This window comes from Oncorhynchus masou, chromosome 7 (assembly GCF_036934945.1).
Source record: "Oncorhynchus masou masou isolate Uvic2021 chromosome 7, UVic_Omas_1.1, whole genome shotgun sequence".
NCBI lineage: Eukaryota > Metazoa > Chordata > Actinopteri > Salmoniformes > Salmonidae > Oncorhynchus > Oncorhynchus masou.
In genome coordinates this window covers 5,733,294-5,758,397 of record NC_088218.1, presented here as the reverse complement: position 1 = coordinate 5,758,397, position 25,104 = coordinate 5,733,294, and the positions used below count along the sequence as shown (strand labels likewise).

Genomic DNA, 25,104 nt, shown 5'->3' with positions numbered 1-25,104 from the left:
CCACTCTTGCATGCGGAACTGCTGTAACTCAGCTACATGTGTGGGTTTTACAAGCGTGAACAGCTCATTTCAAGTCCTGCCACAACATCTCAATTGGGATTAGGTCTGTACTACTGTACTAGGCCTTTCCAAAAATTTAAAATTTGTTGTTTTTTAGTCATTTTCATGTAGACTTGATTGTGTGTTTTGGATCATTGTCTTTCTGCATGACCCAGCTGTGCTTCAGCTTCAGCTCACAGACGGATGGCCTGACCTTCTCCTGTAGAATTCTCTGATACAGAGCAGAATTCACGGTCCCTTCTACAAAGGCAAGTAGTCCAGGACCTGAGGCAGCAGAGCGTCCCCACAGCCATGTGAGACTGATCAACAACTACAGGAAGTGTTTGGTTGTCAGGGCAGCTAAAGGTGGCACAACCAGTTATTGAGTGTAAAGGGGCAATTACCTTTTCACACAAGGGGGCATTAGGTGTTGCATAAAATTGTTTATGAAAGAAATGAATTAATCGTTGTGTTATTTGTTCACTCAGGTTCCCTTTATCTAATATTAGACTTTGGTTGAAGATCTGATAACATTCAATATCAAAAATATGCAAAAGTAGGGAGAATTAGACAGGGGGAAACAGGTGCTCTCTGCTTTGTATCTTGTCAGTTACATGAGCAGTAATGTTCATACACATGTGTATTATAAGGAGGTAAAAATGAGTGTTGGTGTCCGTGAGCAGGATGAGTGTATCTGTTGGTGTTTATCAGTGTGTGATGAGTAACCTTTCTTTAGACTCGTGTTAAGTCCATGAATTAATACCTAGGCTTTAGTTCAGCGGGCTAACAGTGTGTCCCACTCACCTCTCTGGACAGGCTGAGGCTCCCTCTCAGCAGGCAGCTCAGACAGGAAGATCTGAACCTGGTCCAGGGCCCCGTTAACCACCGGGCCCTTGGCCCTCAGATCTCTCCTGAAGCTCTGTAACACACACACACAGAATCAAATCAAACGTCATCGATCACATGTTTGGTAAAGAACAGTAGACTCACAGTGAGAAGTCTTACTTACGGGTCCTTTTCCAACAACGCAGAGATGAAGATACAAAGTTGAAATAGTGACGAGAAATACATACACAGGAAATGACGAGTAAAAGTAACATGCAGTGTGTGTCTGAGTCCATGTTACAGTATGTGTCTGAGTCCATGTTACAGTGTGTGTCTGAGTCCAGTGTGTGTCTGAGTCCATGTTACAGTGTGTGTCTGAGTCCATGTTACAGTGTGTGTCTGAGTCCATGTTACAGTGTGTGTCTGAGTCCATGTTACAGTGTGTGTGTGTGTCTGAGTCCATGTTACAGTGTCCATGTTACAGTGTGTGTCTGAGTCCATGTTACAGTATGTGTCTGAGTCCATGTTACAGTGTGTGTCTGAGTCCATGTTACAGTATGTGTATGTGTCTGAGTCCATGTTACAGTGTGTGTCTGAGTCCATGTTACAGTGTGTGTGTGTGTCTGAGTCCATGTTACAGTATGTGTCTGAGTCCATGTTACAGTATGTGTCTGAGTCCATGTTACAGTATGTGTGTGTGGCTGAGTCCATGTTACAGTGTGTGTCTGAGTCCATGTTACAGTGTGTGTCTGAGTCCATGTATGTGTCTGAGTCCATGTTACAGTAGTCATGTTACAGTATGTGTCTGAGTCCATGTTACAGTGTGTGTGTGTGTCTGAGTCCATGTTACAGTATGTGTCTGAGTCCATGTTACAGTGTGTGTCTGAGTCCATGTTACAGTATGTGTCTGAGTCTGAGTCCATGTTACAGTATGTGTCCATGTTACAGTGTGTCTGAGTCCATGTTACAGTATGTGTCTGAGTCCATGTTACAGTATGTGTCTGAGTCCATGTTACAGTATGTGTCTGAGTCCATGTTACAGTATGTGTCTGAGTCCATGTTACAGTGTGTGTCTGAGTCTGTGTCTGAGTCCATGTTACAAGTCCATGTTACAGTGTGTGTGTGTTACAGTATGTGTCTGTCCATGACAGTCTGAGTCCATGTTACAGTGTTACAGTTGAGTCCATGTTACAGTATGTGTGTGTGTCTGAGTCCATGTTACAGTGAGTCCATGTTACAGTGTGTGTGTGTGTGTCTGAGTCCATGTTACAGTATGTGTATGTGTCTGAGTCCATGTTACAGTATGTGTCTGAGTCCATGTTACAGTGTGTGTGTGTGTCTGAGTCCATGTTACAGTATGTGTCTGAGTCCATGTTACAGTGTGTGTGTGTGTGTCTGAGTCCATGTTACAGTATGTGTCTGAGTCCATGTTACAGTATGTGTCTGAGTCCATGTTACAGTATGTGTCTGAGTCCATGTTACAGTATGTGTCTGAGTCCATGTTACAGTGTGTGTCTGAGTCCATGTTACAGTGTGTGTCTGAGTCCATGTTACAGTATGTGTCTGAGTCCATGTTACAGTATGTGTCTGAGTCCATGTTACAGTATGTGTCTGAGTCCATGTTACAGTGTGTGTGTGTGTCTGAGTCCATGTTACAGTATGTGTATGTGTCTGAGTCCATGTTACAGTATGTGTCTGAGTCCATGTTACAGTGTGTGTGTGTGTCTGAGTCCATGTTACAGTATGTGTCTGAGTCCATGTTACAGTGTGTGTGTGTGTGTCTGAGTCCATGTTACAGTGTGTGTGTGTGTCTGAGTCCATGTTACAGTGTGTGTCTGAGTCCATGTTACAGTATGTGTCTGAGTCCATGTTACAGTGTGTGTGTGTGTGTGTGTGTCTGAGTCCATGTTACAGTGTGTGTGTGTGTCTGAGTCCATGTTACAGTATGTGTCTGAGTCCATGTTACAGTATGTGTCTGAGTCCATGTTACAGTATGTGTCTGAGTCCATGTTACAGTATGTGTCTGAGTCCATGTTACAGTATGTGTCTGAGTCCATGTTACAGTGTGTGTGTGTGTCTGAGTCCATGTTACAGTATGTGTCTGAGTCCATGTTACAGTGTGTGTGTGTGTCTGAGTCCATGTTACAGTATGTGTCTGAGTCCATGTTACAGTATGTGTCTGAGTCCATGTTACAGTATGTGTCTGAGTCCATGTTACAGTATGTGTCTGAGTGTGTTACAGTATGTGTCTGAGTCCATGTTACAGTATGTGTCTGAGTCCATGTTACAGTGTGTGTGTGTGTCTGAGTCCATGTTACAGTATGTGTCTGAGTCCATGTTACAGTATGTGTCTGAGTCCATGTTACAGTATGTGTCTGAGTCCATGTTACAGTATGTGTCTGAGTCCATGTTACAGTATGTGTCTGAGTCCATGTTACAGTATGTGTCTGAGTCCATGTTACAGTATGTGTCTGAGTCCATGTTACAGTATGTGTCTGAGTCCATGTTACAGTGTGTGTGTGTGTCTGAGTCCATGTTACAGTATGTGTATGTGTCTGAGTCCATGTTACAGTATGTGTCTGAGTCCATGTTACAGTGTGTGTGTGTGTCTGAGTCCATGTTACAGTGTGTGTGTGTCTGAGTCCATGTTACAGTGTGTCAGTCCATGTTACAGTATGTGTTGAGTCCATGTTACAGTATGTTGTGTCTGAGTCCATGTTACAGTGTGTGTCTGATCCATGTTACAGTATGTGTCTGAGTCCATGTTACAGTGTGTCTGAGTCCATGTTACAGTGTGTTCTGAGTCCATGTTACATATGTTCTGAGTCCATGTTACATCAGAGTCCATGTTACTTAATGATCCATGTTACAGTATGTGTCTGAGTCCATGTTACATCAGTTCTGAGTCCATGTTACAGATGTGTCTGAGTCCATGTTACAGTATGTGTCTGAGTCCATGTTACAGTGTGTGTGTGTGTCTGAGTCCATGTTACAGTGTGTGTGTGTGTCTGAGTCCATGTTACAGTGTGTGTCTGAGTCCATGTTACAGTGTGTGTCTGAGTCCATGTTACAGTATGTGTCTGAGTCCATGTTACAGTATGTGTCTGAATGTTACAGTGTTGTCTGAGTATGTTACAGTGTCTGAGTCCATGTTACAGTGTGTGTGTTCTGAGTCCATGTAATGTGTGTGTGTCTGATCCATGTTACAGTATGTGTCTGAGTCCATGTTACAGTATGTGTCTGAGTCCATGTTACAGTATGTCTTCCATGTTACAGATGTGTCAGAGTATGTTGTGTCTGAGTCCATGTTACAGTATGTGTTAGTCCATGATACAGTATGTCTGAGTCCATGTTACAGTGTGTGTCTGAGTCCATGTTACAGTGTGTGTCTGAGTCCATGTTACAGTATGTGTGTGTGTCTGAGTCCATGTTACAGTATGTGTCTGAGTCCATGTTACAGTATGTGTGTGTGTCTGAGTCCATGTTACAGTATGTGTCTGAGTCCATGTTATGTCTGAGTCCATGTTACACTGAGTCCATGTTACAGTGTGTGTCTGAGTCCATGTTACAGTATGTGTGTGTGTCTGAGTCCATGTTACAGTATGTGTCTGAGTCCATGTTACAGTATGTGTGTGTTCTGAATTACAGTATGTGTCTGAGTCCATGTTACAGTGTGTGTCTGAGTCCAGTTACAGTGTGTGTCTGAGTCCATGTTACAGTATGTTGTGTGTCTGAGTCCATGTTACAGTGTGTGTCTGAGTCCATGTTACAGTGTGTGTCTGAGTCCATGTTACAGTGTGTGTCTGAGTCCATGTTACAGTATGTGTCTGAGTCCATGTTACAGTATGTGTCTGAGTCCATGTTACAGTATGTGTCTGGGTCATCAGTTCTTAGTGATGTTGCAGAGTACTGTCATCAGTTCATAATGATGTTGCAGAGTACTGTCATCAGTTCTTAATGATGCTGCAGGGTACTGTCATCAGTTCATAATGATGTTGCAGGGTACTGTCATCAGTTCTTAATGATGCTGCAGAGTACTGTCATCAGTTCTTAATGATGTTGCAGAGTACTGTCATCAGTTCTTAATGATGCTGCAGAGTACTGTCATCAGTTCTTAATGATGCTGCAGGGTAATGTCATCAGTTCTAATGATGCATACTGTCATCAGTTCTTAATGATGCTGCAGAGTACTGTCATCAGTTCTTAATGATGCAGAGTACTGTCATCAGTTCTTAATGATGCTGCAGAGTACGGTCATCGGTTCTTAATGATGCTGCAGAGTACTGTCATCAGTTCTTAATGATGCTGCAGAGTACTGTCATCAGTTCTTAATGATGTTGCAGAGTACTGTCATCGGTTCTTAATGATGCTGCAGAGTACTGTCATCAGTTCTTAATGATATAAAATGATGTTATACTGTCATCAGTTCTTAATGATAGAACTGTCATCAGTTCTTAATGATGTTGCAGGTACCAGTTCTTAATGATGTTGCAGAATACTGTCATCAGTTCTTAATGATGTTGCAGGGTACTGTCATCGGTTCTTAATGATGTTGCAGAGTACTGTCATCGGTTCTTAACGATGTTGCAGAATACTGTCATCAGTTCTTAATGATGTTGCAGAGTACTGTCATCAGTTCTTAATGATGCTGCAGAGTACTGTCATCAGTTCTTAATGATGCTGCAGGGTACTGTCATCAGTTCTTAATGATGTTGCAGAGTACTGTCATCAGTTCTTAATGATGCATGATGTCCTCATTAGGAGTATGATTATACATTACAAAAACATTCCAATATTGTTATTGCTAACATCTCCATAATGCAGTGAACTTGCAGTAAACTGTTATAAACCAGATATAAACGGGTTATATACAGATATAAACAGATATAAACCAGTTATAAACCAGATATAAACAGATATAAACCAGTTATAAACCAGATATAAACGGGTTATATACAGATATAAACAGATATAAACCAGTTATAAACCAGATATAAACAGATATAAACCAGATATAAACCGGTTATAAACCAGATATAAACGGGTTATATACAGATATAAACAGTTATAAACCAGTTATAAACCAGATATATATAACAGATATAAACAGATATAAACCGGTTATAAACCAGATATAAACGGGTTATATACAGATATAAACAGATATAAACCAGATATAAACCAGTTATAAACCAGATATAAACGGGTTATATACAGATATAAACAGATATAAACCAGATATAAACCAGTTATAAACAGATATAAACAGATATAAACCAGTTATAAACCAGTTATAAACCAGATATAAACCGGTTATAAACCAGATATAAACCAGATATAAACAGATATAAACCGGTTATAAACCAGATATAAACGGGTTATATACAGATATAAACAGATATAAACCAGATATAAACCAGTTATAAACCAGATATAAACAGATATAAACAGATATAAACCAGTTATAAACCAGTTATAAACAGATATAAACCAGGTTATAAAACCAGATATAAACAGATATAAACCGGTTATAAACCAGATATAAACCAGATATAAACAGATATAAACCAGTTATAAACCAGTTATAAACCAGATATAAACCGGTTATAAACCAGATATAAACCAGATATAAACAGATATAAACCGGTTATAAAACGGGTATAAACCAGATATAAACCAGATATAAACTGGTTATAAACCAGTTATAAACAGATATAAACCAGATATAAACCGGTTACAAACCAGATATAAACCAGATATAAACTGGTTATAAACCAGATATAAACCGGATATGAACAGATATAAACCAGATATAAACCAGATATAAACAGATATAAACCAGATATAAACCAGATATAAACCAGATATAAACCAGTTATAAACATATATAAACAGATATAAACCAGTTATAAACCAGATATAAACAGATATAAACCAGATATAAACCAGTTATAAACATATATAAACCAGATATAAACAGATATAAACCAGATATAAACCAGATATAAACCGGTTATAAACATATATAAACCAGATATAACCAGTTATAAACCAGATATAAACAGATATAAACCAGTTATAAACCAGATATAAACAGATATAAACCAGTTATAAACATATATAAACCAGATATAAACCAGATATAAACCAGATATAAACCGGTTATAAACATATATAAACCAGATATAACCAGTTATAAACATATATAAACAGATATAAACCAGATATAAACCAGATATAAACAGATATAAACCAGATATAAACATATATAAAACAGTTATAAACAGATATAAACCAGATATAAACAGATATAAACCAGATATAATCCAGATATAAACCAGATATAAACCAGATATAAACAAATATAAACCAGATATAAACAGATATAAACCAGATATAAACATATATAAACCAGTTATAAACCAGTTATAAACATATATAAACAGATATAAACCAGTTATAAACCAGTTATAAACATATATAAACAGATATAAACCAGTTATAAACAGATATCAACAGATATAAACCATTACATCTGCTTATGATTTCTGATGTATCAATGTATATATGAACCAACCAACTAGTGAATCGCCCAACCAACCAACCAGCCACCCACCCAACCAACCAGCTAACCACCCAGCCAGCCAGTATTCCGCTCTCACCCTGTGTGTGTCCAGCTGTTGTTGCACAGCAGGGACGTCGCCCCCTACTGGTGGTTCCTGCTCCAGCAGGTCAGTCTTCATCTGCAGCCAGGCTATCAGCTCTTGAAGGGTCATGTGTATCCTCTTCCATGGAGCCATTTCCCCTTCCAGGTGAGATCTACAACATACACATATAGAAGCATAGATATAAGACCGGATCATAGATATTCCTATCTCAACTGGACTGGACCGTAGAGATTCTTATCTAACCTAGACTGGATCAAATATATTCCTATCTAAACTATACTGGATCAAATATATTCCTATCAAAACAAGACTGGATCAAATATATTCCTATTTAAACAAGACTGGATCAAATATATTCCTATCTAAACTAGACTGGATCAAATATATTCCTATCTAAACTAGACTGGATCAAATATATTCCTATCTAAACAAGACTGGATCAAATATATTCCTATTTAAACAAGACTGGATCAAATATATTCCTATCTAAACTATACTGGATCAAATATATTCCTATCAAAACAAGACTGGATCAAATATATTCCTATCTAAACTAGACTGGATCAAATATATTCCTATCTAAACTAGACTGGATCAAATATATTCCTATCTAAACTAGACTGGATCATAGATATTACTGTCTAAACTGGACTGTTGACCAGGGATGCTCACCCCTTCCTCCTGAGGAAGAAAGGTCCCGCAGGCGTTTGCTCCAACCCTACTCAGTCTAACACACCTGATTGTAGTAATTAGATGCTCATCCCGGACCTTGATTATCTGAATCAGGTGTGTAACAACAGGGATGGAGCGAAAATCTGCACCCTTTTGTCACCATGAATGAACACCTGGAGGCAGGCATGAGAAAGGGGTCTGGCCTGGTGTCTACCTCATACTCATGGTTTTGCTGCGCAGCTCGTCCCAGCGCTGGCCCATGTTGTCCAGGCGGCTCTGTAGGAGTACGGCATCGTCTGAGCCGGTCAGAGACGTCACGATACGCTGACCGTTCTCATCCAGAGAGTGGTACAGTTCTGTGTGGCCATCGATCTCCCCCTGAAGGTCCTACACACACACACACACACACACACACATGCACACACACACACACACACACACACACACACACACACACACACACACACACACACACACACACACACACACACACACACACACACACACACACACACACGTCCAATCATTAGTGGGTATCTAAATCATTATAATGTTCTGTGACATATGCCTCTCTGAATGATATCGATGCATTTTGACCAACAGTTAATGTATTATCAGTCCTATTAAAGAACCATTAGATTCATATCTATATATTATAATAATGATATATGTCCTCCTATAGGAGCCATTAGATGACTACATATTATATAATAATGATATGTGTCCTCCTATAGAAGAAACCATTAGATGACTATATATTATAATAATGATATATGTCCTCCTATAGGAACCATTAGATGACTATATATTATAATAATGATATATGTCCTCCTATAGAAGGAACCATTAGATGACTACATATTATAATAATGATATATGTCCTCCTATAGGAACCATTAGATGACTATATTATATAATAATGATATATGTCCTCCTATAGAAGAAACCATTAGATGACTACATATTATAATAATGATGGATATGTCCAAACAGAGCAGCCACTCTCTCAGCCTAATATTCTAGAATCCTAATGAATCCATTAGTCTTTCTCATTATTGTCATTAATGTCCTGCAGGTGAAAGAGCCAGGTTTTCCAGCTATTACCTTCTCCACTAGCTGGGTAGTATACTTCTCCACAGTTGGGTACATACTGTACATATTATGATGGGGAATGTCCAACCAAAGCCTCCCACCTCACCATACACTCTTAGAAAACAAGGTGCAATCTAGAACCTAAAAGGGTTCTTTTTGTCCCCATAGGATAACCCTTTGAAGAACCCTTTTGGTTCCAGGTACAACCCTTTTCTACATGGAACCAAAATGGTTCTACCTGGAACCAAAAAGGGTTCTCCTATGGGGACATCTGAAGAACCCTTTTTGGAACCTTTTTTGTACTCTCAATCTAATGTTCTCTAATGATCCTAATTAGTCCATTCCTTTCCCCTGACTGTCATCATCAGATGCTGCAGGTCTCAGAGTCATGTGGCTGTGAGGTTTGATCTCGGAGAGGGCAGAATGACGTCACAGAATAGAAGACTACATAACAACCATTCATAGAATCTCCTTAGCAACCCCATGTGCCTCATTGACTTAATGCACGTACCAAAACCACACAACACGTTTCCTCACAGGAAAACATTAAGTTATTTGAATTGAAATGTAATTGACTGTAAATATACACTGAGTGTACAAAACATTAAGAACAGCCTTGATTTGGGCCTCTCGAGTGGTGCAGTGGTCTAAGGCACTGCATCGCAGTGCTCGCTGTGCCACTAGAGATTCTGGGTTCGAGTCCAGGCTCTTGATACACGTGGGAAACTGTTGAGTGTGAAAAACCCAGCAGCGTTGCAGTTCTTGACACACTCGAACCGGTGTGACTGGCACCTACTACCATACCCCATTCAAGGTCACTTAAATATTTGGTCTTGCCCATTCACTCTCTAAATGACACGCATACACAATCCATGTTTCAATTGTCTCAAGACTTAAACATCCTCCTTTAACCCGTCTCCTCCTCTTCATCTTCACTGATTGAAGTGGATCTAACAAGTGATATCAATAAGGGATCATAGTTTTCACCTGGTCAGTCTATGTCACGGAAAGAGCAGGTGTTCTTAATGTTTTGTCCACTCAGTGGTCAGCAACAACAAAGCCTACTGTATTAAATGGACCATTTCTGACCGTGGTTCATTCAAGTGATCACTGCGTCTGAAGAGACTGTCTTTCTCCAACTGCGAGACAGACGAGCAGTGCAAGACAGAAGAAAACACAGACACGTTCAGTACTGGACAGAAACCCTTCCCCGTGACCAGTAAGTTGTAATCTCTAACCTGAACTTGGTAGGTTTTCCTGCGCAGCATATTATCCACTTAAGGCAACGCTTCACACAACTAAGAGAAGATGTCTGCTGTCGCCAAACTCAATCAAGTGGAGATGCTTTCTGTGTTTCTCCGTGAGCTACAATGAGCCCTATGCCTGTGTAAGTGTGTGTGTGTGTGTGTGTGTGAGTGTCTGCTCGTGTGCATGTGTGTGAGGAAGAGGGAGAGACCCAATAGAATGAGGTACAGAAGGCTGGTTGATGTCCGACACACAGCGACTGTTGTTCACTGGGGGAGAGAGTGGAGAAAGTGGGCGACTACTGCTGCACAGAGGGTCAGAAATGTTCCCTTTCCAAACTCAGAACAGACCCTTCTCTTCACAACCCACAATACAGTGTGAGTTGGGGGGGGGGTTCCTGTCTTTGTCCGCTCCTTGGAGTCTGGACCTTGTCTCGCCCCCCCAGCCAGGCCCAACATTCCTGTCTTACCAGCCGGGGTATTGAGGGGTACACACGGCAGTCAGGGGAAGGTACCGAGGACAAGAGACTGGGTCAGACTGCTGGCTGCTTTCTCGAACACATCACAAACCCTGCACATCCTGTACTGACACCTCCCCCACCCTGAGACACTTCACACTGATGTCACTCGAGCTGAGCTGACTCAACTGAAAGATGACTCAACAATTTGACTTTGTTGAATTGAGTCTATGAAATTACTCTTAACTAAGTCTATGAACTGATTCTGAACTGACACTATTAGTTGATTCTATGAGTTGACTCTATGAACCAAATCTGAATTGACTCTGAATTGACTCTACAGTATCAATAGTTTATATGTGAGTACCTGGAGCTGCCCCAGCAGGAGACTGACTCTACAGTATGAACTGAGTGTGAGTACCTGGAACTGCCCCAGCAGGAGACTGACTCTACAGTATGAACTGAGTGTGAGTACCTGGAACTGCCCCAGCGGGAGACTGACTCTACAGTATGAACTGAGTGTGAGTACCTGGAACTGCCCCAGCGGGAGACTGACTCTACAGTATGAACTGAGTGTGAGTACCTGGAACTGCCCCAGCGGGAGACTGACTCTACAGTATGAACTGAGTGTGAGTACCTGGAACTGCCCCAGCTGGAGACTGACGCTACAGTATGAACTGAGTGTGAGTACCTGGAACTGCCCCAGCAGGAGACTGACTCTACAGTATGAACTGAGTGTGAGTACCTGGAACTGCCCCAAGAGGAGACTGACTCTACAGTATGAACTGAGTGTGAGTACCTGGAACTGCCCCAAGAGGAGACTGACTCTACAGTATGAACTGAGTGTGAGTACCTGGAACTGCCCCAGCCGGAGACTGACTCTACAGTATGAACTGAGTGTGAGTACCTGGAACTGCCCCAGCGGGAGACTGACTCTACAGTATGAACTGAGTGTGAGTACCTGGAACTGCCCCAGCAGGAGACTGACTCTACAGTATGAACTGAGTGTGAGTACCTGGAACTGCCCCAGCAGGAGACTGACTCTACAGTATGAACTGAGTGTGAGTACCTGGAACTGCCCCAGCAGGAGACTGACTCTACAGTATGAACTGAGTGTGAGTACCTGGAACTGCCCCAGCGGGAGACTGACTCTACAGTATGAACTGAGTGTGAGTACCTGGAACTGCCCCAGCAGGAGACTGACTCTACCAGTATGAACTGAGTGTGAGTACCTGGAACTGCCCCAAGAGGAGACTGACTCTACAGTATGAACTGAGTGTGAGTACCTGGAACTGCCCCAGCAGGAGACTGACTCTACCGTATGAACTGAGTGTAAGTACCTGGAACTGCCCCAGCAGGAGACTGACTCTACCATATGAACTAGGTGTGAGTACCTTGAACTGCCCCAGCGGGAGACTGACTCTACAGTATGAACTGAGTGTGAGTACCTGGAACTGCCCCAAGAGGAGACTGACTCTATTGTATGAACTGAGTGTGAGTACCTGGAACTGCCCCAGCGGGAGACTGACTCTACAGTATGAACTGAGTGTGAGTACCTGGAACTGCCCCAGCGGGAGACTGACTCTACAGTATGAACTGAGTGTGAGTACCTGGAACTGCCCCAGCGGAGACTGACTCTACAGTATGAACTGAGTGTGAGTACCTGGAACTGCCCCAGCAGGAGACTGACTCTACAGACTCTACAGTATGAACTGAGTGAGTGAGTACCTGGAACTGCCCCAGCGGGAGACTGACTCTACAGTATGAACTGAGTGTGAGTACCTGGAACTGCCCCAGCGGGAGACTGACTCTACAGTATGAACTGAGTGTGAGTACCTGGAACTGCCCCAGCAGGAGACTGACTCTACAGTATGAACTGAGTGTGAGTACCTGGAACTGCCCCAGCGGGAGACTGACTCTACAGTATGAACTGAGTGTGAGTACCTGGAACTGCCCTGAGTGAGACTGACTCTACAGTATGAACTGAGTGTGAGTACCTGGAACTGCCCCAGCGGGAGACTGACTCTACAGTATGAACTGAGTGTGAGTACCTGGAACTGCCCCAGCAGGAGACTGACTCTACAGTATGAACTGAGTGTGAGTACCTGGAACTGCCCCAAGAGGAGACTGACTCTACAGTATGAACTGAGTGTGAGTACCTGGAACTGCCCCAAGAGGAGACTGACTCTACAGTATGAACTGAGTGTGAGTACCTGGAACTGCCCCAGCGGGAGACTGACTCTACAGTATGAACTGAGTGTGAGTACCTGGAACTGCCCCAGCGGGAGACTGACTCTACAGTATGAACTGAGTGTGAGTACCTGGAACTGCCCCAGCAGGTGTCGTACAGCCTCAGGGTCTTCCAGCAGCCTCTCCTTGTGTGAGGCGTCCAGCAGGACGTTACAGGTGGTCTCTGCCTCCGTCAGCCAGTTGAGGAACTCCTTCAGGTCCAGGTAGAACTGCTGCAACAGCCTCAGAGCAGCTGACAGAGCCGCCTCACGGTCCCCGACACTACATCCACAAATAGGAACACATATACAGAAACTGTTGTTGGCACGCTACACACACACACACACACAGGTCACAAGTTCAGAGAGCAAACTGGGGTCATACATCAGTGTTACGATGTGGCCTGTCACAGGAAATTTAGTAGAACTAACAGTGAGGGTCAATGTGTGTGCGTGCATTCAGGTGTACTGTGCATTGTGTGTGTGTGTTCAGGTGTACTGAGAGACAGCATGATGAAGTGCTTTCAGGAGCATGTGGGACTGATGCAGACTAACTGACTGACTAACTGACTGACTGACTGACTGATTAACTGAATGACTGACTGACTGGTTGACTAACTGACTGACTAACTGACTGACTGACTGACTGATTAACTGAATGACTGACTGACTGGTTGACTAACTGACTGACTAACTGACTGACTGACTGACTGATTAACTGAATGACTGGTTGACTAACTGACTGACTAACTGACTGACTGCCTGACTGGTTGACTAACTGACTGACTGGTTGACTAACTGACTGACTGGTTGACTAACTGGGTCGACTAACTGACTGACTGACTGACTGACTGACTAACTGACTGAGACTGACTGGTTGACTAACTGACTGACTGACTAACTGACTGACAGACTGACTGGTTGACTAACTGACTGACAGACTGACTGGTTGACTAACTGACTGACTGACTGGTTGACTAACTGACTGACTGATTAACTGAATGACTGACTGATTAACTGAATGACTGACTGACTGGTTGACTAACTGACTGACTGATTAACTGAATGACTGACTGACTGGTTGACTAACTGACTGACTGATTAACTGACTGACTGACTGATTAACTGACTGACTGACTGATTAACTGAATGACTGACTGGTTAATTAACTGACTGACTGACCGACAGACTAACTGACTGACTGTCTAATTGACTGACTGGTTTACTAACTGACTGACAGAATACCAGACTGACTGACTAAATAACTGACTGACCAACTGACTGGTTGACTGACTGTCTGACTAACTAACTGACTGACTGACAGGCTGACTGAATAACTGAATAACTGACTGACTAACTGACTAAATAACTGACTGACTGGTTGACAAACTGACTGACAGGCTGACTGACAGAATACCAGACTAACTGACTAAATAACTGACTGACTGGTTGACCAACGGGCTGACAGAATAGCAGACTGACTCACCGTTTGTTGATGTGCTCCCAGGTAACGTTCGTGGCGTCGGTCATCTGTGTGACCTTGTGTGTGTGGTCGGTAGAGTAAAGGGTTAACAGCTTCCCTGCCAGGTCATTGGTCACGTCCACCTGACCCTGCCACTGGTGCAGCTCCTTCACAAACAGCTGTTGAGACCACAGAAAACAGTTCACTTCACCCTAACACACAGTAACAACCCTCTAGTGGCCCAGAGGAAGCAGAGACCCTCTAAATATATGACTCTGATACAGAACATCACCCTAACACACAGTAACAACCCTCTAGTGGCCCAGAGGAAGCAGAGACCCTCTAAATATACAACTCTGATACAGAACATCACCCTCATACACAGTAACAACCCTCTAGTGGCCCAGAGGAAGCAGAGACCCTCTAAATATACAACTCTGATACAGAACATCACCCTCATACACAGTAACAACCCTCTAGTGGCCCAGAGGAAGCAGAGACCCTCTAAATATACAACTCTGATACAGAACATCACCCTCATACACAGTAACAACCCTCTAGTGGCCCAGAGGAAGCAGAGACCCTCTAAATATATGACTCTGATACAGAACATCACCCTAATACACAGTAACAACCCTCTAGTGGCCCAGAGGAAGCAGAGACCCTCTAAATATACAACTCTGATACAGAACATCACCCTCATACACAGTAACAACCCTCTAGTGGCCCAGAGGAAGCAGAGACCCTCTAAATATACAACTCTGATACAGAACATCACCCTAATACACAGTAACAACCCTCTAGTGGCCCAGAGGAAGCAGAGACAGAGACCCTCTAAATATACGACTCTGATACAGAACATCACCCTCATACACAGTAACAACCCTCTAGTGGCCCAGAGGAAGCAGAGACAGAGACCCTCTAAATATGACTCTGATACAGAACATCACCCTCATACACAGTAACAACCCTCTAGTGGCCCAGAGGAAGCAGAGACCCTCTAAATATGACTCTGATACAGAACATCACCCTAACACACAGTAACAACCCTCTAGTGGCCCAGAGGAAGCAGAGACCCTCTAAATATATGACTCTGATACAGAACATCACCCTAACACACAGTAACAACCCGCTAGTGGCCCAGAGGAAGCAGAGACAGAGACCCTCTAAATATACAACTCTGATACAGAACATCACCCTCATACACAGTAACAACCCGCTAGTGGCCCAGAGGAAGCAGAGACAGAGACCCTCTAAATATGACTCTGATACAGAACATCACCCTCATACACAGTAACAACCCTCTAGTGGCCCAGAGGAAGCAGAGACCCTCTAAATATACAACTCTGATACAGAACATCACCCTAATACACAGTAACAACCCTCTAGTGGCCCAGAGGAAGCAGAGACCCTCTAAATATACAACTCTGATACAGAACATCACCCTAACACACAGTAACAACCCGCTAGTGGCCCAGAGGAAGCAGAGACAGAGACCCTCTAAATATACAACTCTGATACAGAACATCACCCTAACACACAGTAACAACCCTCTAGTGGCCCAGAGGAAGCAGAGACCCTCTAAATATATGACTCTGATACAGAACATCACCCTCATACACAGTAACAACCCGCTAGTGGCCCAGAGGAAGCAGAGACAGAGACCCTCTAAATACACGGCTCTGATTAGAAGTCCTCTAACTGGAGTTTAAGTTGTAGCCTAGCAACAACACCCGACTCAACAAATGAAGATCCAGGATGGAAGAACATTCATATCAGTTGTTCCTCTAACTAGACTAGAGGGAGTCATAGCAACACAGGGACTGTGACATGATTCCTGGAAACGTTGCTGAGCAGAGTGCTAGAACAGGGCCTGTTGGATGTTGTAATATTCAGTATTCCAGGCTTTGCCACTCTAGTCTCATTACATTCTCATCCTGTTATACCGTAGTGATGAGGATTCCTCATCTAGTCCTTATCAGAGAGACGCCTCACAGCTTTACACATATTACCTGGGCCCTGAGCAGTAAACTCCTGGAGTCATCTCCACTCCCACTGCACATGCTCAAGTGTGTGTGTGTGTGTGTGTGTGTGTGTGTGTGTGTGTGTGTGTGTGTGTGTGCACATGGCCTACAGCAGAGCCTGTCTGTGTGTACCAGACCTGTGGTGTGTGTGTGTGTCTGTGTGTGTGTGTGCACATGGCCTACAGCAGAGCCTGGACCTGTGTGAGTGTGTGTGTGTGTCTACCAGACCTGGGCCCTGGCAGTAAACCCCACAGTGACATGAGAGTGAGAGTGACAGCAGAGCCTGGCCCTGCACAGAGGCCTAGAGAGAGAGCCTGAGACCTGAGAGGGTACTACCAGACCTGGGCCCTGAGCAGCACTCTTCAATATTTACATCAGCGAATTGGCCACTATTCTAGATAAATCCTCAGCCCCTGGTGTTAGTCTCCACAATTCAGAGGTTAAAAGCCTACTCTTCGCTGATGACCTATGCCTGCTGTCACCCACAGCACATGGCCTACAGCAGAGCCTGGACCTGCTAGAGCAGTACTACCAGACCTGGGCCCTGGCAGTAAACCCCCACAGCACATGGCCTACAGCAGAGCCTGGACCTGCTAGAGCAGTACTACCAGACCTGGGCCCTGGCAGTAAACCCCCACAGCACATGGCCTACAGCAGAGCCTGGACCTGCTAGAGCAGTACTACCAGACCTGGGCCCTGGCAGTAAACCCCCACAGCACATGGCCTACAGCAGAGCCTGGACCTGCTAGAGCAGTACTACCAGACCTGGGCCCTGGCAGTAAACCCCAAAAAGACTCAAATAAGGATTTTCCAGAGAAGATCCAGATCTCAGGGAATTAGACCAAAGTTCTCAATTGGTACAAAATATATATGTCAGGTGTGTGCATACTGGTAGTGGAGTCAGGTGTGTGCGTACTGGGGGCGGAGTCAGGTGTGTGCGTACTGGTAGCGGAGTCAGGTGTGTGCGTACTGGGGGCGGAGTCAGGTGTGTGCGTACTGGTAGCGGAGACAGGTGTGTGCGTACTGGGGGCGGAGTCAGGTGTGTGCGTACTGGTAGCGGAGTCAGGTGTGTGCGTACTGGTAGCGGAGTCAGGTGTGTGCGTACTGGGGGCGGAGTCAGGTGTGTGCGTACTGGGGGCGGAGTCAGGTGTGTGCGTACTGGGGGCGGAGTCAGGTGTGTGCGTACTGGTAGTCAGGTGTGTGCGTACTGGGGGCGGAGTCAGGTGTGTGCGTACTGGGGGCGGAGTCAGGTGTGTGCGTACTGGGGTGGAGTCAGGTGTGTGCGTACTGGGGGCGGAGTCAGGTACAGGAGAGCAGAGAGTTATGAACAGGCGCACACTTCATTGAGGCAGGAGAAACCAACAGACGGGCGCAACTGCGTCGAAACCTCCAGCCAATATGCAAAAGGGCAAAACGCGCAAACAGTCACAATAATTATGTACAAACAAATGAACACACCTCGTGACAAAACACGGAATATACGAACACCAGTCTGGCGCGTCAAACATGACACGTAACATATCACACAAATACATGTGGGGGAACAGAGGAATACATGCAGAGTGATTGGGGAAAAACCAGGTGAAAAGAGGAATACATGCAGGTTGGGGAATGAAAACAGGTGAACAGAGGAATACATGCAGAGTGATTGGGGAATGAAAACCAGGTGTGCAGGGAACAGAGGAATACATGCAGAGTGATTGGGGAATGAAAACCAGGTGTGCAGGGAACAGAGGAATACATGCAGAGTGATTGGGGAATGAAAACCAGGTGTGCAGGGAACAGAGGAATACATGCAGAGTGATTGGGGAATGAAAACCAGGTGTGCAGGGAACAGAGGAATACATGCAGAGTGATTGGGGAATGAAAACCAGGTGTGCAGGGAACAGAGGAATACATGCAGAGTGATTGGGGAATGAAAACCAGGTGTGCAGGGAACAGAGGAATACATGCAGAGTGATTGGGGAATGAAAACCAGGTGTGCAGGGAACAGAGGAATACATGCAGAGTGATTGGGGAATGAAAACCAGGTGTGCAGGGAACAGAGGAATACATGCAGAGTGATTGGGGAATGAAAACCAGGTGTGCAGGGAACAGAGGAATACATGCAGAGTGATTGGGGAATGAAAACCAGGTGTGCAGGTAACAAGACAAAACAAATGGACACATGAAACGGCGACGGCTAGAAAGCCGGTGACGTCGACCGCCGAACGCCGCCCCAACAAGGAGAGGAGACGACTTCGGAGGAAGTCGTGACAATATAGAGTACTGCACACACCACAATTACTTAGGTTTAAAAAATAAGCTCAACCCGAAATGAGGCAGTGAATGAACTGAGAGAGGAAGCACACAGGGCATTCTACGCCGTTAAAAAGCGAATTCAAATTGAAATACCTATTAAAATTTGGCTAAAACTAATTGATTGTGTCATTGAACCAATTGCACTTTATGGCAGCGAGGTGTGGGGTCCACTTGCAAAACAAGATTTCATCAAATGGGATAAACACCCCATTGAAACCCTGCATGTAGAGTTCTGTAAGATTCTCCTACACGTCCAGAGGAAAACTACAAACAATGCATGCAGGGCAGAATTAGACCAATATCCACTAATAATAAACACTCAAAAAAGAGCAATTGAGTTTTGGAAACATCTAAAATACAGTGACCCCCTCTCATATCATTACCAAACCCTGCAATGCCAAGAGCTGAGCGAAGAAAAGAGTCCCCTCATCCAGCTGGTCCTGAGTTCACAAACCTGTTCTACTAACACACTGAAGCCTCAGTCCCCTCATCCAGCTGGTCCTGAGTTCACACATCTGTTCTACTAACACACTGAAGCCTCAGTCCCCTCATCCAGCTGGTCCTGAGTTCACAAACCTGTTCTACTAACACACTGAAGCCTCAGTCCCCTCATCCAGCTGGTCCTGAGTTCACAAACCTGTTCTACTAACACACTGAAGCCTCAGTCCCCTCATCCAGCTGGTCCTGAGTTCACACATCTGTTCTACTAACACACTGAAGCCTCAGTCCCCTCATCCAGCTGGTCCTGAGTTCACAAACCTGTTCTACTAACACACTGAAGCCTCAGTCCCCTCATCCAGCTGGTCCTGAGTTCACAAACCTGTTCTACTAACACACTGAAGCCTCAGTCCCCTCATCCAGCTGGTCCTGAGTTCACAAACCTGTTCTACTAACACACTGAAGCCTCAGTCCCCTCATCCAGCTGGTCCTGAGTTCACAAACCTGTTCTACTAACACACTGAAGCCTCAGTCCCCTCATCCAGCTGGAAGCCTCCCCCTCATCCAGCTGGTCCTGAGTTCACAAACCTGTTCTACTAACACACTGAAGCCTCAGTCCCCTCATCCAGCTGGTCCTGAGTTCACAAACCTGTTCTACTAACACACTGAAGCCTCAGGACCAGAACATCCAACCAATCAGAATAAAACAAATTACACAGTCAAAACAAAACTACATTGCTTATTGGGAAACACAAGCACAATGCAGTGCTATCTGGCCCTAAATGGACAGTACACCGTGGCTAACTATTTGACCATGGTTACTGATCAAAACCTTAGAAAAACCTTGACAAAGTACAGGCTCAGTGAGCACAGCCTTGCCATGGAGAAGGGTAGACACAGGAAAACCTGGCTCCCTGTAGAGGAAAGGCTGTGCAACCACTGCACCACAGCAGAACCTGAGACAGAGCTGCATTTCCCCAAATTTGAAACCCTTATTCAAGGTTTCAAAGACCTCTCTGATGAGAGTAGGCTACCCGTCCTGTTGGGGAGGACGCAGAGAGCTGTGGGTTGGCAGACCACTACATTGTATTGTAACTGTCGTCCCGTTGACAATGTTGATTCTTATTATCTTCATATTGTAAATGTCCAAAGTAAGTTTTGGCAATATGTACATTGTTACGTCATGCCAATAAAGCAAATTGGATTGAGAGAGAGAGAGAGAGAGAGAGACAGAGAGAGAGACAGAGAGAGAGAGAGAGAGAGAGAGAGAGAGTAAGAGAGTAAGAGAGTAAGGGGGGGGGGTAGAGAGAGAGAGGGGTAGAGAGAGAGTGGGGGGTAGAGAGAGAGAGAGAGAGAGGGGGGGGGGGTAGAGAGAGAGAGAGGGGGTGGGGTAGAGAGAGAGAGAGAGAGAGAGAGAGAGAGAGAGAGGAGGGGGTGGGGTAGAGAGAGAGGGGTAGAGAGAGAGAGAGAGAGAGAGAGAGAGAGAGGGGGGGGTGGGGTAGAGGGAGAGAGAGGGGTAGAGAGAGAGAGAGAGAGAGGGGGTAGAGAGAGAGAGAGAGAGAGAGAGAGGGGTAGAGTGTGTATGTGTGTGTGTGTTTGTGTGTCTGTGCGTATATGTTTCTGTGTGTGAGTGTTTGTGTGTGCATGTGTGTGTAACCTTGAGGTCAGTGTTTTGCTTCTTCAGAGCATCCATGGTGTAGGAAATATCCTGCCACGACTCCAGCTTGTCATTGGCTCGTTTGATGAGAGGTTCCACCTCCTTCCTGGCGTCCAACCAATCAGAGGAGTCCTGCAGCATGTTCTGTAGCTGTTGATGTCTATCAGCCAGTCTCCCCTGTGACTCCTCCCAGTGGGTCTGCAACCTGTCAACTACACACACACACACACACACACACACACACACACACACACACACACACACACACACACACACACACACACACACACACACACACACACACACACACACACACACACACACACGAAGTAGGTAGAGATCGACTACAACCTACCTGATCAACAAATCTCCCTGCATCCAAAATCCCTAGTCATGATCATTAGTACATCAGTTAGTTTGTTCAGTCAGTGACTGAGCTGAATCAAGGTTCTCTAACAGGCCATACTGATAGTTTGTGGTTATTAATGGAGTCATTAATGAGTTTGTGTTTAGTAATAACAGTTTGTGGTCAGTTTGTGGTCAGTTCGTGGTCAGTTTGTGGTCAGTTCGTGGTCAGTTCGTGGTCAGTTTGTGGTCCGTTTGTGGTCAGTTCGTGGTCAGTTTGTGGTCAGTTCGTGGTCAGTTTGTGGTCAGTTCGTGGTCAGTTTGTGGTCCGTTTGTGGTCAGTTCGTGGTCAGTTCGTGGTCAGTTTGTGGTCAGTTTGTGGTCAGTTCGTGGTCAGTTCGTGGTCAGTTTGTGGTCAGTTCGTGGTCAGTTCGTGGTCAGTTTGTGGTCAGTTCGTGGTCAGTTTGTGGTCAGGTTGCTGTCAGTAAGTGTAGTAAGTATTGGTTGTAGTTGGCGTACTGCGGTCGGTGATAGCAGCTCGTGTCTCCTGGTTGTTGGTTTTGTTCTTCAGGTTCTGGGCTGCAGTCAGCTGACCCTCCAGCTGGGGGCGCCGCCGCTCCATGTCCCCCAGTGCTCCCTACAGACAGCAAGACAGAGACAGAACATTTCAATGGATATCTGGATGTCAAGTATTCACAACTATTTGAGCCATGTATTCGAGCCATGTATTCGAGCCATGTATTCGAGCCACGTATTCGAGCCATGTATTTGAGCCATGTATTTGAGCCATGTATTTGAGCCAGGTCAGTGCCTGTGTTCACAAAGCATCTCAGAATAAGAGTGCTGATCTAGGATCAGATCCCCCCCGGTCCATGTAATCATGTATTCATTATGATCGAAAATGCCAAACTGATCCTAGATCAGCACTAGGATCTGGTCCTCTCTCTAGTATTCATTATGATCGAAAATGCCAAACTGATCCCAGATCAGCACTAGGATCTGGTCCTCTCTCTAGTATTCATTATGATCGAAAATGCCAAACTGATCCTAGATCAGCACTAGGATCTGGTCCTCTAGTATTCATTATGATCTAAAAGGCTAACCTGATCCCAGATCAGCACTAGGATCTGGTCCTCTCTCTAGTATTCATTATGATCTAAAAGGCTAACCTGATCCCAGATCAGCACTAGGATCTGGTCCTCTCTCTAGTATTCATTATAAACTAAAAGGCTAACCTGACTCTTTATGAATACAGGCCAGGGTCTCAGTGGCTAAACGGAGTCTCTCACACTCTGTGACACACTGGTTGACCCCTGACCTTGGTCTTGACGATCATGTGGTTGATGTCGTCCAGGTCGGCCACGGTCACCCTCTGTGTCTGTACCATCTGATCCAGCAGGGATAGCCAATCAGAGAGCTCTGCCCAGGCCTTGTTGAACTGAGCCAGGGCTGGGGCGTCTCCCTGGAGGGTCTCAACTGGAGGGGGGGCAGCGTGATACAATCAGTAGCCATATGGTCACACACACACACACACACACACACGCACACACACACACACACACACACACACACACCATTAACATCTGCTAACCATGTGTATGTGACAAATAACATTTTATTTGACACACACACACACACACACACACACACACACACACACACACACACACACACACACACACACACACACACACACACACACACACACCCTCATCTCCTTACTGGTGGTTTTCTGGATCCTTAGAGCAGCCAGCCTCTCTCTGTGTACTATCATTTGCCCCTGAATCGCCCTCCAATCATCACTCAGACTGTGGTACTTCTCCTTCTCTGGTTGGCTGGGAGGCGTGTCCTTGTACAGCTCCTGGCCCTTAGCCAACACCCCCTCCACCTCAGGCTTCTTGACCTGGACTTCATCTACGAGCTGGAACATCACAAACCATTCCAAAACAATGACACTACTCTCAATCTCAATTCGTCTTTCAGAGATTCCTCCCGTCTTCTCTCCTAACCTCCTTTCCCAGCTGGAAGAAAAGTAGGCCTAAGGTCCCTCACCATTGACCTTTTTCTCCCATGTGTTTTGAGAAGGAGGCGTGGAGAGAGGATGCAAAGAATTAAGGAGAGATTCATTGATATAGGCCTCGGTCCCTGTAGGCATGGATGGATGGATGGATGGATGGATGGAGGGAGGGATGGAGGGAGGTAGGGAGGGATGGAGGGATGGAGGGAGGGATCGATGGAGGGATGGATGGATGGAGGGAGGGAGGGAGGGATCGATGGACAAATTGACTGATAGATGGATGGATGACAGGATGGATTGATAGTCTACCTTGGGTTCCACATTGTCAGGGTTTTCCTCTAGGGTGGTCCTGGTGGTTGAGGTCCACGAGGAGAGGTAAGTTAGCCGGTCTTGGAAGTGAGACAGCTCCTTCAGCAAGCTCTCAATCTGCTTCTGCTTCTCAGGCAGGTCTTTAGACACCTATAGGGAGGAGGGAGAGGAAGGACCCGAGTGTTTTCAATGGTAGGGAGGAAGAAGGCACATCCAGGAATATTATATTGAAGGAAAACAGGAACTTAATATGAGGCAGGATACAGTCCACTCACACACACAGTATAAAGGTCTCCCACAGGGAGGAGGGAGAGGCCCCGAGCTGGGGGCCATTTTAGTTGAATTACAAGAGCATTTCCAATGGTAGGGAGGAATATACAGTACACTTGATCATACAGTAAAAAACAAAACACATGAACCCAACATTAAGTTAAACAATAGACTACTCCTACACACAAGTTGAAATACAGACATCGAGTAGTTAATATTCATGTCCAACATCCAACTGATCGCATCCACCTAAAGAACATCCTCTGTAGAAAGGTTGGGGATACTAACCTGTACCCAGCGTGTGTTGGTCCTCTTCATCTCCTTCTGTTGGTCAGCAGGGAGGGGAATGGTGCCGGTCCTCGTGTTGATGGTATCCACACTGTTCTGTCTGGCTGGTAGCTCCAACACACGAGCCTGCACACGCACGCGCGCACACACACGCACGCGCACGCACACACACACACACACACACACATAGACAATCTCCAAATTCAGATCATAAATGAAATAATAACGGATCAAAGATGTGGCCAGTGGGACACAGGGGTATGTAGCTTTGGGGGCCTTTACAACCTGTGTCCACAGTAACCTAGACTAGGAGACAGACTAGTGAGAGATGTTCCCTGGCCAGTAATCTAGACTAGGAGACAGACTAGTGAGAGATGTTCCCTGGCCAGTAACCTAGACTAGGAGACAGACTAGTGAGAGATGTTCCCTGGCCAGTAATCTAGACTAGGAGACAGACTAGTGAGAGATGTTCCCTGGCCAGTAACCTAGACTAGGAGACAGACTAGTGAGAGATGTTCCCTGGCCAGTAATCTAGACTAGGAGACAGACTAGTGAGAGATGTTCCCTGGCCAGTAATCTAGACAAGGAGACAGACTAGTGAGAGATGTTCCCAGTGGCCAGTAATCTAGACTAGGAGACAGACTAGTGAGAGATGTTGGGACATAGGGGTATGTAGCTTTGGCCAGTGTCCATCTAGACTAGGAGACAGACTAGTGAGAGATGTTCTAGACCAGACTAGGCCAGTAATCTAGACTAGGAGACAGACT

At 45.0% G+C, this 25,104-nt stretch overlaps 2 protein-coding genes across 2 annotated transcripts in view; one reads left to right on the top strand and one right to left on the bottom strand.

Moving 5' to 3' along the window:
- Window positions 1-25,104, top strand: part of LOC135542929 (dystrophin-like) — a gene marked incomplete at its 5' end in the record, with an annotated part of 841,859 nt that overhangs the window by 78,452 nt on the left and 738,303 nt on the right.
- The window catches only part of LOC135542898 (dystrophin-like), a 264,431-nt gene continuing 240,065 nt past the window's right edge, over window positions 739-25,104 (bottom strand). Inside the window, 11 exon segments of the mRNA XM_064970044.1 lie at window positions 739-958; window positions 7,527-7,683; window positions 8,419-8,591; window positions 13,320-13,509; window positions 14,713-14,867; window positions 21,109-21,320; window positions 21,973-22,090; window positions 22,772-22,929; window positions 23,176-23,374; window positions 23,780-23,929; window positions 24,338-24,463. Of these exon segments, the coding sequence (XP_064826116.1) occupies window positions 815-958; window positions 7,527-7,683; window positions 8,419-8,591; window positions 13,320-13,509; window positions 14,713-14,867; window positions 21,109-21,320; window positions 21,973-22,090; window positions 22,772-22,929; window positions 23,176-23,374; window positions 23,780-23,929; window positions 24,338-24,463 (1,782 nt within the window). The 3' untranslated portion in view covers window positions 739-814.